This window comes from Oncorhynchus masou, chromosome 7 (assembly GCF_036934945.1).
Source record: "Oncorhynchus masou masou isolate Uvic2021 chromosome 7, UVic_Omas_1.1, whole genome shotgun sequence".
NCBI classification, from domain to species: Eukaryota; Metazoa; Chordata; class Actinopteri; order Salmoniformes; family Salmonidae; genus Oncorhynchus; species Oncorhynchus masou.
Window position 1 is genome coordinate 1,942,057 of NC_088218.1, and position 17,585 is coordinate 1,959,641.

At 50.1% G+C, this 17,585-nt stretch overlaps 2 protein-coding genes across 2 annotated transcripts in view; one reads left to right on the plus strand and one right to left on the minus strand.

Annotated features, from left to right (window-relative positions):
• Positions 1 to 17,585, minus strand: part of LOC135542910 (protein diaphanous homolog 3-like) — a 1,769,082-nt gene that overhangs the window by 732,757 nt on the left and 1,018,740 nt on the right. The window lies entirely within an intron of this gene.
• The window catches only part of LOC135542890 (protein diaphanous homolog 3-like), a 467,767-nt gene that overhangs the window by 10,237 nt on the left and 439,945 nt on the right, over positions 1 to 17,585 (plus strand). Inside the window, exon 4 of the mRNA XM_064970040.1 lies at positions 6,258 to 6,388. Within this exon, the coding sequence (XP_064826112.1) occupies positions 6,258 to 6,388 (131 nt within the window). The remainder of the gene's footprint in view (positions 1 to 6,257; positions 6,389 to 17,585) is intronic.

The following is a 17,585-nucleotide window of genomic DNA, read 5'->3' on the forward strand; positions in this document are numbered from 1 at the left end:
TTCTAACAGCTAACAGGACAGGGTTTCAGTAGTTTCTAACAGCTAACTGGACAGGGTTTCAGTAGTTTCTAACAGCTAACTGGACAGGGTTTCAGTAGTTTCTAACAGCTAACAGGACAGGGTTTCAGTAGTTTCTAACAGCTAACAGGACAGGGTTTCAGTAGTTTCTAACAGCTAACAGGACAGGGTTTCAGTAGTTTCTAACAGCTAACTGGACAGGGTTTCAGTAGTTTCTAACAGCTAACAGGACAGGGTTTCAGTAGTTTCTAACAGCTAACAGGACAGGGTTTCAGTAGTTTCTAACAGCTAACAGGACAGGGTTTCAGTAGTTTCTAACAGCTAACAGGACAGGGTTTCAGTAGTTTCTAACAGCTAACAGGACAGGGTTTCAGTAGTTTCTAACAGCTAACTGGACAGGGTTTCAGTAGTTTCTAACAGCTAACTGGACAGGGTTTCAGTAGTTTCTAACAGCTAACAGGACAGGGTTTCAGAGTAGTTAACTGCTAACAGGACAGGGTTTCAGTAGTAGTTAACTGCTAACAGGACAGGGTTTCAGTAGTAGTTAACAGCTAACAGGACAGGGTTTCAGTAGTAGTTAACTGCTAACAGGACAGGGTTTCAGTAGTAGTTAACTGCTAACAGGACAGGGTTTCAGTAGTTAATGGCTAACAGGACAGGGTTTCAGTAGTTAACGGCTAACAGGACAGGGTTTCAGTAGTAGTTAACTGCTAACAGGACAGGGTTTCAGTAGTAGTTAACTGCTAACAGGACAGGGTTTCAGTAGTTAATGGCTAACAGGACAGGGTTTCAGTAGTTAACGGCTAACAGGACAGGGTTTCAGTAGTAGTTAACTGCTAACTGGATGTCAGGGTTTCAGTAGTTTCTAACAGCTAACAGGACAGGGTTTCAGTAGTAGTTAACTGCTAACAGGACAGGGTTTCAGTAGTAGTTAACTGCTAACAGGACAGGGTTTCAGTAGTAGTTAATGGCTAACAGGACAGGGTTTCAGTAGTAGTTAATGGCTAACAGGACAGGGTTTCAGTAGTAGTTAACTGCTAACAGGACAGGGTTTCAGTAGTAGTTAACGGCTAACAGGACAGGGTTTCAGTAGTAGTTAACTGCTAACAGGACAGGGTTTCAGTAGTAGTTAACTGCTAACAGGACAGGGTTTCAGTAGTAGTTAACTGCTAACAGGACAGGGTTTCAGTAGTAGTTAACTGCTAACAGGACAGGGTTTCAGTAGTAGTTAACTGCTAACAGGACAGGGTTTCAGTAGTAGTTAACTGCTAACTGGACAGGGTTTCAGTAGTTTCTAACTGCTAACTGGACAGGGTTTCAGTAGTTTCTATCTGCTAACTGGACAGGGTTTCAGTAGTAGTTAACTGCTAACTGGACAGGGTTTCAGTAGTAGTTAACTGCTTACTGGACAGGGTTTCAGTAGTTAATGGCTAACAGGACAGGGTTTCAGTAGTAGTTAACTGCTAACTGGACAGGGTTTCAGTAGATAACTGCTAACAGGACAGGGTTTCAGTAGTAGTTAACAGCTAACTGGACAGGGTTTCAGTAGTAGTTAACTGCTAACTGGACAGGGTTTCAGTAGTTTCTATCTGCTAACTGGACAGGGTTTCAGTAGTAGTTAACTGCTAACTGGACAGGGTTTCAGTAGTAGTTAACTGCTTACTGGACAGGGTTTCAGTAGTTAATGGCTAACAGGACAGGGTTTCAGTAGTAGTTAACTGCTAACTGGACAGGGTTTCAGTAGTAGTTAACTGCTAACAGGACAGGGTTTCAGTAGTAGTTAACTGCTAACAGGACAGGGTTTCAGTAGTAGTTAACTGCTAACATGACAGGGTTTCAGTAGTAGTTAACTGCTTACTGGACAGGGTTTCAGTAGTTAATGGCTAACAGGACAGGGTTTCAGTAGTAGTTAACTGCTAACTGGACAGGGTTTCAGTAGTAGTTAACTGCTAACAGGACAGGGTTTCAGTAGTAGTTAACTGCTAACAGGACAGGGTTTCAGTAGTAGTTAACTGCTAACATGACAGGGTTTCAGTAGTAGTTAACAGCTAACAGGACAGGGTTTCAGTAGTTAATGGCTAACAGGACAGGGTTTCAGTAGTAGTTAACTGCTAACTGGACAGGGTTTCAGTAGTTTCTAACTGCTAACTGGACAGGGTTTCAGTAGTTTCTATCTGCTAACTGGACAGGGTTTCAGTAGTAGTTAACTGCTAACTGGACAGGGTTTCAGTAGTAGTTAACTGCTTACTGGACAGGGTTTCAGTAGTTAATGGCTAACAGGACAGGGTTTCAGTAGTAGTTAACTGCTAACTGGACAGGGTTTCAGTAGTAGTTAACTGCTAACAGGACAGGGTTTCAGTAGTAGTTAACTGCTAACAGGACAGGGTTTCAGTAGTAGTTAACTGCTAACAGGACAGGGTTTCAGTAGTAGTTAACTGCTAACATGACAGGGTTTCAGTAGTTAATGGCTAACAGGACAGGGTTTCAGTAGTAGTTAACTGCTAACAGGACAGGGTTTCAGTAGTAGTTAACGGCTAACAGGACAGGGTTTCAGTAGTAGTTAACTGCTAACAGGACAGGGTTTCAGTAGTAGTTAACTGCTAACTGGACAGGGTTTCAGTAGTAGTTAACGGCTAACAGGACAGGGTTTCAGTAGTTTCTAACAGCTAACTGGTCAGGGTTTCAGTAGTAGTTAACTGCTAACAGGACAGGGTTTCAGTAGTAGTTAACTGCTAACAGGACAGGGTTTCAGTAGTAGTTAACTGCTAACAGGACAGGGTTTCAGTAGTAGTTAACTGCTAACAGGACAGGGTTTCAGTAGTAGTTAACTGCTAACTGGACAGGGTTTCAGTAGTAGTTAACTGCTAACAGGACAGGGTTTCAGTAGTAGTTAACTGCTAACAGGACAGGGTTTCAGTAGTTAACGGCTAACAGGACAGGGTTTCAGTAGTAGTTAACGGCTAACAGGACAGGGTTTCAGTAGTTAACTGCTAACAGGACAGGGTTTCAGTAGTAGTTAACTGCTAACAGGACAGGGTTTCAGTAGTAGTTAACTGCTAACAGGACAGGGTTTCAGTAGTTAACGGCTAACAGGACAGGGTTTCAGTAGTTAACGGCTAACAGGACAGGGTTTCAGTAGTAGTTAACGGCTAACAGGACAGGGTTTCAGTAGTTAACTGCTAACATGACAGGGTTTCAGTAGTTAACTGCTAACAGAACAGGGTTTCAGTAGTAGTTAACGGCTAACAGGACAGGGTTTCAGAGTGGTTAACGGCTAACAGGTCAGGGTTTCAGAGTGGTTAACTGCTAACAGGACAGGGTTTCAGTAGTAGTTAACTGCTAACAGGACAGGGTTTCAGTAGTAGTTAACTGCTAACAGGACAGGGTTTCAGTAGTAGTTAACTGCTAACAGGACAGGGTTTCAGTAGTAGTTAACGGCTAACAGGACAGGGTTTCAGTAGTAGTTAACTGTTAACAGGACAGGGTTTCAGTAGTAGTTAACTGCTAACTGGACAGGGTTTCAGTAGTAGTTAACTGCTAACAGGACAGGGTTTCAGTGGTTTTTGTTTGTCATGCTGAATACACACACAGGGTTGTATGTATGATCTCTTAGCCTGCGTCCCTAATGACCCACTATTCACTATATAGTATCTATAATCCACCAGTGGACCAGAGACAGGTCTATAGTTGACCACTGGGTAGGGAATAGGGTTCCCGTTGGGATGATCTCTTGGTGTTTCTGTCGTACATATTTAACGCTAGCATTTAACCTCTACAGGATTGGTTGAACTGACGTAGGCTAATGCTAATTAGCATGAGGTTGTAAGTAACACGAACATTTCCCAGGACATAGACATACCTGATATGGGCAGAAAGCTTCAATTCTTGTTCTTGTTATCTAACTGTGCTGTCCATTTTACATGAGCTATAACAGTGAAAGAATACCATGTTATTGTTTGAGGAGATAGAGCACAGTTATGAACTTAAAAAGTTATTAATATACCAATTAGGCACATTTGGCCAGTCTTGATACAAAAGTTTGAACAGAAATGCAATGGTTCATTGTATCAGTCCAAAACGTTGGACGTACACTGCTGCCATCTAGTGGCCAAAATCTAAATTGCACCTTGGGCTGGAATAATACATTATGGCCTTCTTTCTCTTGCATTTCAAAGATGATTAAAAATATATTTATTTAAAAAAAAGCATGTTTTTATTGTCATTGTGTATTATCTTTTACCAGATCTAATGTGTTCTATCCTCCTACATTTCATTCACATTTCCACAAACTTCAAAGTGTTTCCTCTCAAATGGGCAGTTAGACTTGGGTGTGTCATTTCAGGTGAACATTGAAACAAAGGATCCGATCCTTAAGTTTACACATTACGGAGATTATGTCATGCTCCATATTTGTTGAGAAAAAATGTTTTGTATGAATTGTTTTTTTTTGGGGTGTTTGTAAGTGTGGGTTTAATTTGAGTAGTTTTTGTAGATGTGTGGGTTTGTCTGTGTCTGTTGGTCCTTTTCTGTGTGTTCTTTGAAACTCCTGTATTAATGTGTCTCCTCTCCCTCCTCTCCTCTCTCTCCTCTCCTCTCTCCTCTACCCTCTCCTCCCTCCTCTCTCCTCTCCTCTCTCCTCTACCCTCTCCCCTCTCCTCCCTCCTCTCCTCTCTCCCCTCTCCTCCCCTCCTCTCCCTCTCTCCCCTCTCCCTCTCTCCTCCCTCCTCTCCCTCCCTCCTCTCTCCTCTCCTCTACCCTCTCCTCTCTCTCCTCTCTCCTCTCTCCTCTACTCTCTCCTCTCTCCTCTCTCCTCTACCCTCTCCTCCTCCCTCCTCTCCTCTCCTCTCTCCTCTCTCTCTCTCTCCTCCCTCCCTCCTCCTCTCCTCCCTCCTCTCCCTCCTCTCCCTCTACACTCCCCCTCTCCTCTCTCCTCCCTCCTCTCCCTCCTCTCCTCTCTCCCTCTCTCATCTCTCCTCTCTCCCTCTCTCATCTCTCCTCTCCTCTCCCTCTCTCTCCTCTCTTCTCCCTCCTCTCTCCTCTACCCTCTCCTCTCCCTCCTCTCCCCCTCCTCCCCCCTCCTCCCCATCCTCTCCCCCCTCCTCTCCCCTCCCTCCCCATCCTCTCCCCCCTCCCTCTCCCCTCTCCCCTCCTCTCCCTCCTCTACCCTCCCTCCTCTCTCCCCTCTCATCTTTCCTCTCTCCTCTACCCACTCCCTCCTCTCCTCTCTCCCTCTCCTCTCCTCTCTCCCCTCTCCCTCTCCTCCCTCTCCCCTCCTCTCCTCCTCCCCTCTCCCTCTCCCCCCTCTCCTCTCTCCCCCTCCTCCCTCCTCTCTCCTCTCCCTCCCTCTCCTCTTCCTCCTCTCCTCTCTCCCTCCCCCTCCCTCTCCTCTTCCTCCCTCCTCCTCTCCTCTCCCTCCTCTCCTCTCTCCTCCCTCCTCCTCTCCTCTCTCCCTCTCCCTCCCTCCTCTCTCCTCTCTCATCTCTCCTCTCCCTCCTCTCTCCTCCCTCTCTCCTCTCTCATCTCTCCTCTCCCTCCTCTCTCTCCTCTCTCCTCTCCTCTCTCATCTCTCCTCTCCCTCCCTCTCTCCTCTCCTCCTCCTCTCTCTCCTCTCTCCCTCTCCTCTATCTTCCCTCCCTCTCTCTCTCCTCCCTCCCTCCTCCCCTCCTCTCCTCTCTCCCCTCCCTCTCTCCCCCCTCCTCCCTCCTCTCCTCTCCCTCCCTCCTCTCCTCTTCCTCCCTCCTCCTCTCCCTCTCCCTCCCTCCTCCTCTTCCTCCTCCCCTCTCTCCTCTCCCTCCTCTCCCTCTCCTCTCTCCTCTCCCTCCTCTCCTCTCTCCTCTCTCATCTCTCCTCTCCCTCTCCTCTCCCTCCCCTCCCTCTCCCTCCCTCCCTCTCCTCTCCCTCTCCCTCCTCCTCTCCTCTCCTCTCTCCTCCTCTCCCTCTCCTCCTCTCCTCTCTCCTCCCTCCTCTCCTCTCCTCTCCTCTCCTCTCCCTCTCCCTCTCCTCTCCTCTCCCTCTCTCCTCTCCTCTCCTCCCTCCTCTCTCCTCTCCTCTCTCTCCTCTCTCCTCTCTCTCTCCTCTCCTCCTCCTCTCCTCTCCCTCCCTCCTCTCCTCTCCTCCCTCCCCTCCCTCCTCTCCTCCTCCTCCCCTCCTCCCTCTCTCTCCCTCTCCCTCTCTCTCTCTCTCTCTCTCCTCCCTCTCCTCTCTCCCTCTCTCCTCTCTCCTCCCTCCCTCCTCCCCAGGGCAGTGTGTGTAGCAGTCATCAGATTTCCCCTCAGGAGTTTCTCGGGGAGCTGAAGTCTGGGGTGACTGACGAACGCCTCATGGCCTGTCTGGACTCTCTCCGTGTCTCCCTCACCAGCAACCCTGTCAGGTAGGTTACACACACACATACACACACACACACACACACACACACACACACACACACACACACACACACACACACACACACGCACACACACACTGTCAGGTTCCAGACCTCATCGTCTGGACTGGCCTGATCTCAGTACTTCCTGGGTCTGGACTGGCCTGATCTCAGTACTTCCTGGGTCTGGACTGGCCTGATCTCAGTACTTCCTGGGTCTGGACTGGCCTGATCTCAGTACTTCCTGGGTCTGGACTGGCCTGATCTCAGTACTTCCTGGGTCTGGACTGGCCTGATCTCGGTACTTCCTGGGTCTGGACTGGCCTGATCTCAGTACTTCCTGGGTCTGGACTGGCCTGATCTCAGTACTTCCTGGGTCTGGACTGGCCTGATCTCGGTACTTCCTGGGTCTGGACTGGCCTGATCTCGGTACTTCCTGGGTCTGGTCCGGTCTGATCTCGGTACTTCCTGGGTCTGGTCCGGTCTGATCTCGGTACTTCCTGGGTCTGGACTGGCCTGATCTCAGTACTTCCTGGGTCTGGACTGGCCTGAACTCGGTACTTCCTGGGTCTGGACCGGCCTGATCTCGGTACTTCCTGGGTCTGGACTGGCCTGATCTCGGTACTTCCTGGGTCTGGACCGGCCTGATCTCAGTACTTCCTGGGTCTGGACTGGCCTGATCTCAGTACTTCCTGGGTCTGGACCGGCCTGAACTCAGTACTTCCTGGGTCTGGACTGGCCTGATCTCAGTACTTCCTGGGTCTGGACTGGCCTGATCTCGGTACTTCCTGGGTCTGGAACGGCCTGATCTCGGTACTTCCTGGGTCTGGAACGGCCTGATCTCGGTACTTCCTGGGTCTGGAACGGCCTGATCTCGGTACTTCCTGGGTCTGGACCGGCCTGATCTCGGTACTTCCTGGGTCTGGACCGGCCTGATCTCGGTACTTCCTGGGTCTGGACCGGCCTGATCTCGGTACTTCCTGGGTCTGGACGGCCTGATCTCAGTACTTCCTGGGTCTGGAGACCAGGCGTGGTCTTCTCCTAGCTAATAGCACACTTTCTTTCCTCTTACAATGCCCCCCTCTAGAGGCGTCACTACAGACCCTGGTTCGATCCCGGGCTGTATCACAACCGGCCGTGATCGGAGGACCCACAGGTCGGCTCACAATTTGGCCCGGCATCGTCCGGGTGAGGGGAGGGTTTGGCCCGGGGTAGGCCGTCTCGTTAAGTAATGAAAAATAACTACCCCTCTCCCCCTTCTCCGCCAGCCTTCCCCTCTCTCCCCCTTCTCCGCCAGCCTTCCCCTCCCTCCCCCCTTCTCCGCCAGCCTTCCCCTCCCTCCCCCTTCTCTGCCAGCCTTCCCCTTCCTCCCCCCTTCTCCGCCAGCCTTCCCCTCCCTTCTCCGCCAGCCTTCCCCTCCCTTCCCCCTTCTCCGCCAGCCTTCCCCTCCCTCCCCCTTCTCGGCCAGCCTTCCCCTCCCTCCCCCTTCTCCGCCAGCCTTCCCTCCCTCCCCCATGGCAGAGCAACACACCATGCTGGGAGTCATTAATATGTATTGCTTCTCCAGCAGCACCTCCCTCCCTCCCTCCCTCCCTCCCTCCCTCCCTCCCTCATGGTGTCGGGGTTCCGAGCAGAGCAACACACCATGCTGGGACTCATTAATATGTATTGCTTCTCCAGCTCTCCTCCTCCCTCCCTCCCTCCCTCCCTCCCTCCCTCCCTCCCTCCCCTACGTCTTTTTAATTGTTTGATGCCTATCGTGACGAGCTTCCCGCTGCTCCTGTATCACAAACATGACACAACTCTCACCAGGAGGGCCTCCGCCGCAGCCCGCCCGGCAACCGTAAATACGTTTCTGAATCATTTAAATAAATTGTTGTATTTTCTTCGCCCACGTTTATTGCAGTTGGTTCCTGGTACCTTTTTTAATGCCGCGCACACAGAGGAGGAGAGCTGCAGGCGGTGGACTAGAGCACTATATCAAAATACATGTTGATCACGTAACACCGCGCATTTTAAACGGGGCTTTTTAACATTTTGTATGTAGCTGTCTCCTTGCAGAGTCCTTGGGTTTTGTAACTGTCTGTGGTTCATTAATGGTTCTGACCCGTTACCACACTGTAGGGTTCTGACCCGTTACCACACTGTAGGGTTCTGACCCGTTACCTCACTGTAGGGTTCTGACCCGTTACCACACTGTAGGGTTCTGACCTGTTACCTCACTGTAGGGTTCTAACCCGTTACCACACTGTCGGGTTCTGACCCGTTACCTCACTGTAGGGTTCTGACCCGTTACCACACTGTTACCTCACTGTAGGGTTCTGACCCGTTACCACACTGTAGGGTTCTGACCCGTTACCTCACTGTCGGGTTCTGACCCGTTACCACACTGTCTGGTTCTGACCTGTTACCACACTGTCTGGTTCTGACCCATTACCACACTGTAGGGTTCTGACCCGTTACCTCACTGTAGGGTTCTACCCGTTACCACACTGTCGGGTTCTGACCCGTTACCACACTGTAGGGTTCTGACCCGTTACCACACTGTAGGGTTCTGACCCGTTACCACACTGTTGGGTTCTGACCTGTTACCTCACTGTAGGGTTCTGACCCGTTACCACACTGTAGGGTTCTGACCCGTTACCACACTGTAGGGTACTGACCCGTTACCACACTGTAGGGTACTGACCCGTTACCTCACTGTAGGGTACTGACCCGTTACCACACTGTAGGGTTCTGACCCGTTACCTCACTGTAGGGTACTGACCCGTTACCACACTGTAGGGTTCTGACCCGTTACCTCACTGTCTGGTTCTGACCCGTTACCACACTGTAGGGTTCTGACCCGTTACCTCACTGTCTGGTTCTGACCCGTTACCACACTGTAGTGTTCTGTCCCGTTACCTCACTGTCTGGTTCTGACCCGTTACACACTGTCTGGTTCTGACCCGTTACCACACTGTCTGGTTCTGACCGTTACCACACTGTCTGGTTCTGACCCGTTACCACACTGTAGGGTTCTGACCCGTTACCACACTGTAGGGTTCTGACCCGTTACCTCACTGTAGGGTTCTGACCCGTTACCACACTGTAGGGTTCTGACCCGTTACCTCACTGTAGGGTTCTGACCCGTTACCACACTGTAGGGTTCTGACCCTTTACCACACTGTAGGGTTCTGACCCGTTACCACGCTGTCGGGTTCTGACCCGTTACCACACTGTAGGGTTCTGACCCGTTACCACACTGTTACCACACTGTAGGGTTCTGACCCGTTACCACACTGTTACCTCACTGTAGGGTTCTGACCCGTTACCACACTGTTACCACACTGTAGGGTTCTGACCCGTTACCACACTGTAGGGTTCTGACCCGTTACCACACTGTAGGGTGGTTCAATGCTTCTTCAATAGTAATCTAAAGTCTATTTCTTTACTAATCTAAAAAACAGTTACATTTTTCTATTCGAAAGTGGACGTACTGTAGCTAAGTGACCGTAGGAAAATCTACTAATTTAAAAAGTTTTGATTAGAGAGAAAGAGGGAGTTTGATTGCAATACACATCGTTGTGCCCTGAGGTTTTCCTGTGCTGCTCTACCAAGGTGTCTCTTTAGTCTCGGATTATTGAGTATTCGTGCTCATGAACCAATCCCCCCTGGTTAAAGTTGATTCCAACACATGCCGTTCACTACGTTTTCAATTTATTAAAGACTGTTGTCTATTATAGACCTTAAACATCAACTTCTAGAAAAGGCGAGAGATAGAGGGGGGTGAGGAGGGGGCGAGAGAGACGGTCGGAGGATTGTAAAACAGTTTTCACCGTGTCTGTAGTCTTCATTGGCGAAATTTGTAAAATGTCATGAAATCCATTAGTTAATGGATGGAGAGTCGGGAGAGGACTCTGTCGCTGTCTGCCGGCGCGGACGGACCAATCATCCCAACACCGTGTCCCTTCCAGTCTCCCCTCCGCGTCCCAAACGGCATCCTATCCCCTATGTAGAGCACTACTTTAGACCAGAGCCCTATAAAACCCTATTCCCTATATAGTGCACTACTTTAGACCAGAGCCCTATGTAACCCTATTCCCTATATAGTGCACTACTTTAGACCAGAGCCCTATAGAACCCTATTCCCTATATAGTGTACTACTTTAGACCAGAGCCCTATAGAACCCTATTCCCTATACAGTGCACTACTTTAGACCAGAGCCCTATAGAACCCTATCCCCTATATAGAGCACTACTTTAGACCAGAGCCCTATAAAACCCTATCCCCTATATATAGTGCCCTACTTTAGACCAGAGCCCTATGGCACCCTATTCCCTATATAGTGCACTACTTTAGACCAGAGCCCTATAGAACCCTATTCCCTATATATAGTGCACTACTTTAGACCAGAGCCCTATAGAACCCTATCCCCTATGTAGACCACTACTTTAGACCAGAGCCCTATAGAACCCTATTCCCTATATAGTGCACTACTTTAGACCAGAGCCCTATGTAACCCTATTCCCTATATAGTGCACTACTTTAGACCAGAGCCCTATGTAACCCTATTCCCTATATAGTGCACTACTTTAGACCAGAGCCCTATGGAACCCTATTCCATATATAGTGCACTACTTTAGACCAGAGCCCTATAGAACCCTATTCCCTGTATAGTGCACTACTTTAGACCAGAGCCCTATAGAACCCTATTCCCTATATAGTGCACTACTTTAGACCAGAGCCCTATGTAACCCTATTCCCTATATAGTGCACTACTTTAGACCAGAGCCCTATAGAACCCTATTCCCTATATAGTGCACTACTTTAGACCAGAGCCCTATGGAACCCTATTCCATATATAGTGCACTACTTTAGACCAGAGCCCTATAGAACCCTATTCCCTGTATAGTGCACTACTTTAGACCAGAGCCCTATAGAACCCTATTCCCTATATAGTGCACTACTTTAGACCAGAGCCCTATAGAACCCTATTCCCTATATAGTGCACTACTGTAGACCAGAGCCCTATCGAACCCTATCCCCTATATAGTGCACTACTTTAGACCAGAGCCCTATGGAACCCTATTCCCTATATAGTGCACTACTTTAGACCAGAGCCCTATAGAACCCTATTCCCTATATATAGTGCACTACTTTAGACCAGAGCCCTATAGAACCCTATTCCCTATATAGGCTGCCATTTGGGACTGGTCTTCTTGTTCTGTGTCACTCACTGATTGTTATTCAGACACAGATCTGTTTGTTTTTAGCTCTTTAGCCTAAAGGACACTTGATGAAAAGTAATCCAATTATTTAAACGTGTTTTTATTCAGTCGTGGCGTCGCACGGAACGGGACGGACACGATGCCATCGTTCCTCTTTTTTAAAGTGAAGATCTCTTTTATTAGTCAATTACACACAAAGTCCAGGTCCAATCTGAAATATGACTTCCTCTTTCAACGCAAACAGCCTCCTATGATTGGTTTGGTATTAGAATATTGTTCTACTATTCGCTGGTTATGCTAATAACATGAGATATTATTTTGTTATTTTCACATTTGTCTACTGTAAGGTTTGCTCAGGCTGTACTGAAACGAACACCCTTTCTGCTACGGCAGATCCTTCCCTTTAAAATATATTAGATATCCCTTTAAAAGATATCCCTTTAAAATATATAGATATCCCTTTAAAATATATAGATATCCCTTTAAAAGACATCCCTTTAAAATATATAGATATCCCTTTAAAAGATATCCCTTTAAAATATATAGATATCCCTTTAAAATATATAGATATCCCTTTAAAATATATTAGATATCCCTTTAAAAGATATCCCTTTAAAATATATAGATATCCCTTTAAAATATATAGATATCCCTTTAAAATATATAGATGTCCCTTTAAAATATATTAGATATCCCTTTAAAATATATTAGATATCCCTTTAAAATATATGAGATATCCCTTTAAAAGATGTGAGATATCCCTTTAAAAGATATCCCTTTAAAATATATAGATATCCCTTTAAAATATATAGATATCCCTTTAAAATATATTAGATATCCCTTTAAAAGATATCCCTTTAAAATATATAGATATCCCTTTAAAATATATAGATATCCCTTTAAAATATATAGATGTCCCTTTAAAATATATTAGATATCCCTTTAAAATATATTAGATATCCCTTTAAAATATATGAGATATCCCTTTAAAAGATGTGAGATATCCCTTTAAAAGATGTGAGATATCCCTTTAAAAGATATCCCTTTAAAATATATAGATATCCCTTTAAAAGATATAGATATCCCTTTAAAAGATATAGATATCCCTTTAAAATATATCCCTTTAAAATATGTAGATATCCCTTTAAAATATATCCCTTTAAACGATATAGCTATCCCTTTAAAATATATAGCTATCCCTTTAAAATATATAGATATCTCTTTAAAATATATAGATATCCATTTAAAATATATAGATATCCCTTTAAAAGATATAGATATCCCTTTAAAATATATCCCTTTAAAATATATATATATCCCTTTAAACGATATCCCTTTAAACGATATCCCTTTAAACGATATCCCTTTAAAATATATAGCTATCCCTTTAAAATATATAGATATCTCTTTAAAATATATAGATATCCCTTTAAAATATATAGATATCCCTTTAAAATATATAGATATCCCTTTAAAAGACATCCCTTTAAAAGATATAGCGACCACTAGTACCATGCTTTGTTTCTATTGTGTTATTGTGGCGGGTTCCAATGGAGGGGAGGAGAGAATCAATATTCTCTTCAGCAGGCCGGTGGGCTGTTCATTACTTTAAATGGAGTGTGGATGTGTTGTTCCCAGGGTGCATTTAGATACCATTATTCAGAGGTTTCCTTTAGCACCTATGTGGGCACAGCACGGTGGTGGTCAGCTGGGTAGGTAGCTGGCTGGTTAGACTGAGACCGTGGTGGTCAGCTGGGTAGGTAGCTGGCTGGTTAGACTGATGCCGTGGTGGTCAGCTGGGTAGGTAGCTGGCTGGTTAGACTGATACCGTGGTGGTCAGCTGGGTAGGTAGCTGGCTGGTTAGACTGATACCGTGGTGGTCAGCTGGGTAGGTAGCTGGCTGGTTAGACTGATACCGTGGTGGTCAGCTGGGTAGGTAGCTGGCTGGTTAGACTGATACCGTGGTGGTCAGCTGGGTAGGTAGCTGGCTGGTTAGACTGATACCGTGGTGGTCAGCTGGGTAGGTAGCTGGCTGGTTAGACTGATACCGTGGTGGTCAGCTGGGTAGGTAGCTGGCTGGTTAGACTGATACCGTGGTGGTCAGCTGGGTAGGTAGCTGGCTGGTTAGACTGATACCGTGGTGGTCAGCTGGGTAGGTAGCTGGCTGGTTAGACTGATGCCGTGGTGGTCAGCTGGGTAGGTAGCTGGCTGGTTAGACTGATACCGTGGTGGTCAGCTGGGTAGGTAGCTGGCTGGTTAGACTGATACCGTGGTGGTCAGCTGGGTAGGTAGCTGGCTGGTTAGACTGATACCGTGGTGGTCAGCTGGGTAGGTAGCTGGCTGGTTAGACTGAGACCGTGGTGGTCAGCTGGGTAGGTAGCTGGCTGGTTAGACTGATACCGTGGTGGTCAGCTGGGTAGGTAGCTGGCTGGTTAGACTGATACCGTGGTGGTCAGCTGGGTAGGTAGCTGACTGGTTAGACTGATACCGTGGTGGTCAGCTGGGTAGGTAGCTGGCTGGTTAGACTGATACCGTGGTGGTCAGCTGGGTAGGTAGCTGGCTGGTTAGACTGATACCGTGGTGGTCAGCTGGGTAGGTAGCTGGCTGGTTAGACTGATGCCGTGGTGGTCAGCTGGGTAGGTAGCTGGCTGGTTAGACTGATACCGTGGTGGTCAGCTGGGTAGGTAGCTGGCTGGTTAGACTGATGCCGTGGTGGTCAGCTGGGTAGGTAGCTGGCTGGTTAGACTGATGCCGTGGTGGTCAGCTGGGTAGGTAGCTGGCTGGTTAGACTGATACCGTGGTGGTCAGCTGGGTAGGTAGCTGGCTGGTTAGACTGATACCGTGGTGGTCAGCTGGGTAGGTAGCTGGCTGGTTAGACTGATACCGTGGTGGTCAGCTGGGTAGGTAGCTGGCTGGTTAGACTGATACCGTGGTGGTCAGCTGGGTAGGTAGCTGGCTGGTTAGACTGATACCGTGGTGGTCAGCTGGGTAGGTAGCTGGCTGGTTAGACTGATACCGTGGTGGTCAGCTGGGTAGGTAGCTGGCTGGTTAGACTGATACCGTGGTGGTCAGCTGGGTAGGTAGCTGGCTGGTTAGACTGATACCGTGGTGGTCAGCTGGGTAGGTAGCTGGCTGGTTAGACTGATACCGTGGTGGTCAGCTGGGTAGGTAGCTGGCTGGTTAGACTGATACCGTGGTGGTCAGCTGGGTAGGTAGCTGGCTGGTTAGACTGATACCGTGGTGGTCAGCTGGGTAGGTAGCTGGCTGGTTAGACTGATACCGTGGTGGTCAGCTGGGTAGGTAGCTGGCTGGTTAGACTGATACCGTGGTGGTCAGCTGGGTAGGTAGCTGGCTGGTTAGACTGATACCGTGGTGGTCAGCTGGGTAGGTAGCTGGCTGGTTAGACTGATACCGTGGTGGTCAGCTGGGTAGGTAGCTGGCTGGTTAGACTGATACCGTGGTGGTCAGCTGGGTAGGTAGCTGGCTGGTTAGACTGATACCGTGGTGGTCAGCTGGGTAGGTAGCTGGCTGGTTAGACTGATACCGTGGTGGTCAGCTGGGTAGGTAGCTAGCTGGTTAGACTGATACCGTGGTGGTCAGCTGGGTCGGTAGCTGGCTGGTTAGACTGATACCGTGGTGGTCAGCTGGGTAGGTAGCTGGCTGGTTAGACTGATACCGTGGTGGTCAGCTGGATAGGTAGCTGGCTGGTTAGACTGATACTTGCGGCCCCAATGATACCCTATTCTCAGTGCCCAGCTACAGGTAGGAGACGGGGTGGGGAGGACAGAGTGGGGAGGACAGCTACAGGTAGGAGATGGGGTGGGGAGGACAGCTACAGGGAGGAGACTGAGGGGGAGGACAGCTACAGGGAGGAGACTGAGGGGGGGGACAGCTACAGGGAGGAGACGGAGTGGGGAGGACAGCTACAGGGAGGAGACGGAGTGGGGAGGACAGCTACAGCGAGGAGACGGAGTGGGGAGGAGAGCTGCAGGGAGGAGACTGAGTGGGGAGGACAGCTACAGGGAGGACACGGAGTGGGGAGGACAGCTACAGGGAGGAGGGGGAGTGGGGAGGACAGCTACAGGGAGGAGACGGAGTGGGGAGGACAGCTACAGGGAGGAGGGGGAGTGGGGAGGACAGCTACAGGGAGGAGACGGAGTGGGGAGGACAGCTACAGGGAGGAGACGGAGTGGGGAGGACAGCTACAGGTAGGAGATGGAGGGGGAGGACAGCTACAGGGAGGAGATGGAGGGGAGGACAGAGTGGGGAGGACAGCTACAGGGAGGAGACAGAGTGGGGAGGACAGCTACAGCGAGGAGACGGAGTGGGGAGGACAGATTGGGGAGGACAGCTACAGGGAGGAGACGGAGTGGGGAGGACAGCTACAGGTAGGAGACGGAGTGGGGAGGACAGCTACAGGGAGGAGACTGAGGGGGAGGACAGCTACAGGGAGGAGACTGAGGGGGGGGACAGCTACAGGGAGGAGACGGAGTGGGGAGGACAGCTACAGCGAGGAGACGGGGTGGGGAGGACAGAGTGGGGAGGACAGCTACAGGTAGGAGATGGGGTGGGGAGGACAGCTACAGGGAGGAGACTGAGGGGGAGGACAGCTACAGGGAGGAGACTGAGGGGGGGACAGCTACAGGGAGGAGACGGAGTGGGGAGGACAGCTACAGGGAGGAGACGGAGTGGGGAGGACAGATTGGGGAGGACAGCTACAGGGAGGAGACGGGGTGGGGAGGACAGCTACAGGGAGGAGACGGAGTGGGGAGGACAGCTACAGGGAGGAGACGGAGTGGGGAGGACAGCTACAGGGAGGAGACTGAGGGGGGGACAGCTACAGGGAGGAGACGGAGTGGGGAGGACAGCTACAGGGAGGAGACGGAGTGGGGAGGACAGCTACAGGGAGGAGACAGAGTGGGGAGGACAGCTACAGGGAGGAGACGGAGTGGGGAGGACAGATTGGGGAGGACAGCTACAGGGAGGAGACGGGGTGGGGAGGACAGCTACAGGGAGGAGACGGAGTGGGGAGGACAGCTACAGGGAGGAGACGGAGTGGGGAGGACAGCTACAGCGAGGAGACGGAGTGGGGAGGACAGATTGGGGAGGACAGCTACAGGGAGGAGACGGGGTGGGGAGGACAGATTGGGGAGGACAGCTACAGGTAGGAGACGGGGTGGGGAGGACAGAGTGGGGAGGACAGCTACAGGTAGGAGATGGGGTGGGGAGGACAGCTACAGGGAGGAGACTGAGGGGGAGGACAGCTACAGGGAGGAGACTGAGGGGGGGGACAGCTACAGGGAGGAGACGGAGTGGGGAGGACAGCTACAGCGAGGAGACGGAGTGGGGAGGACAGCTACAGGGAGGAGACGGAGTGGGGAGGACAGATTGGGGAGGACAGCTACAGGGAGGAGACTGAGTGGGGAGGACAGCTACAGGGAGGAGACTGAGGGGGAGGACAGCTACAGGGAGGAGACTGAGGGGGGGGGACAGCTACAGGGAGGAGACGGAGTGGGGAGGACAGCTACAGGGAGGAGACTGAGGGGGAGGACAGCTACAGGGAGGAGACTGAGGGGGGACAGCTACAGCGAGGAGACGGAGTGGGGAGGACAGCTACAGGGAGGAGACGGAGTGGGGAGGACAGCTACAGCGAGGAGACGGAGTGGGGAGGACAGATTGGGGAGGACAGCTACGGTGAGGAGACGGAGTGTGGAGGACAGCTACAGGGAGGAGACTGAGTGGGGAGGACAGCTACAGGGAGGAGACTGAGTGGGGAGGACAGCTACAGGGAGGAGACTGAGTGGGGAGGACAGCTACAGGGAGGAGACTGAGTGGGGAGGACAGCTACAGGGAGGAGACGGAGTGGGGAGGACAGAGTGGGGAGGACAGCTACAGGGAGGAGACTGAGTGGGGAGGACAGCTACAGGGAGGAGACTGAGTGGGAGGACAGCTACAGGGAGGAGACTGAGTGGGGAGGACAGCTACAGGGAGG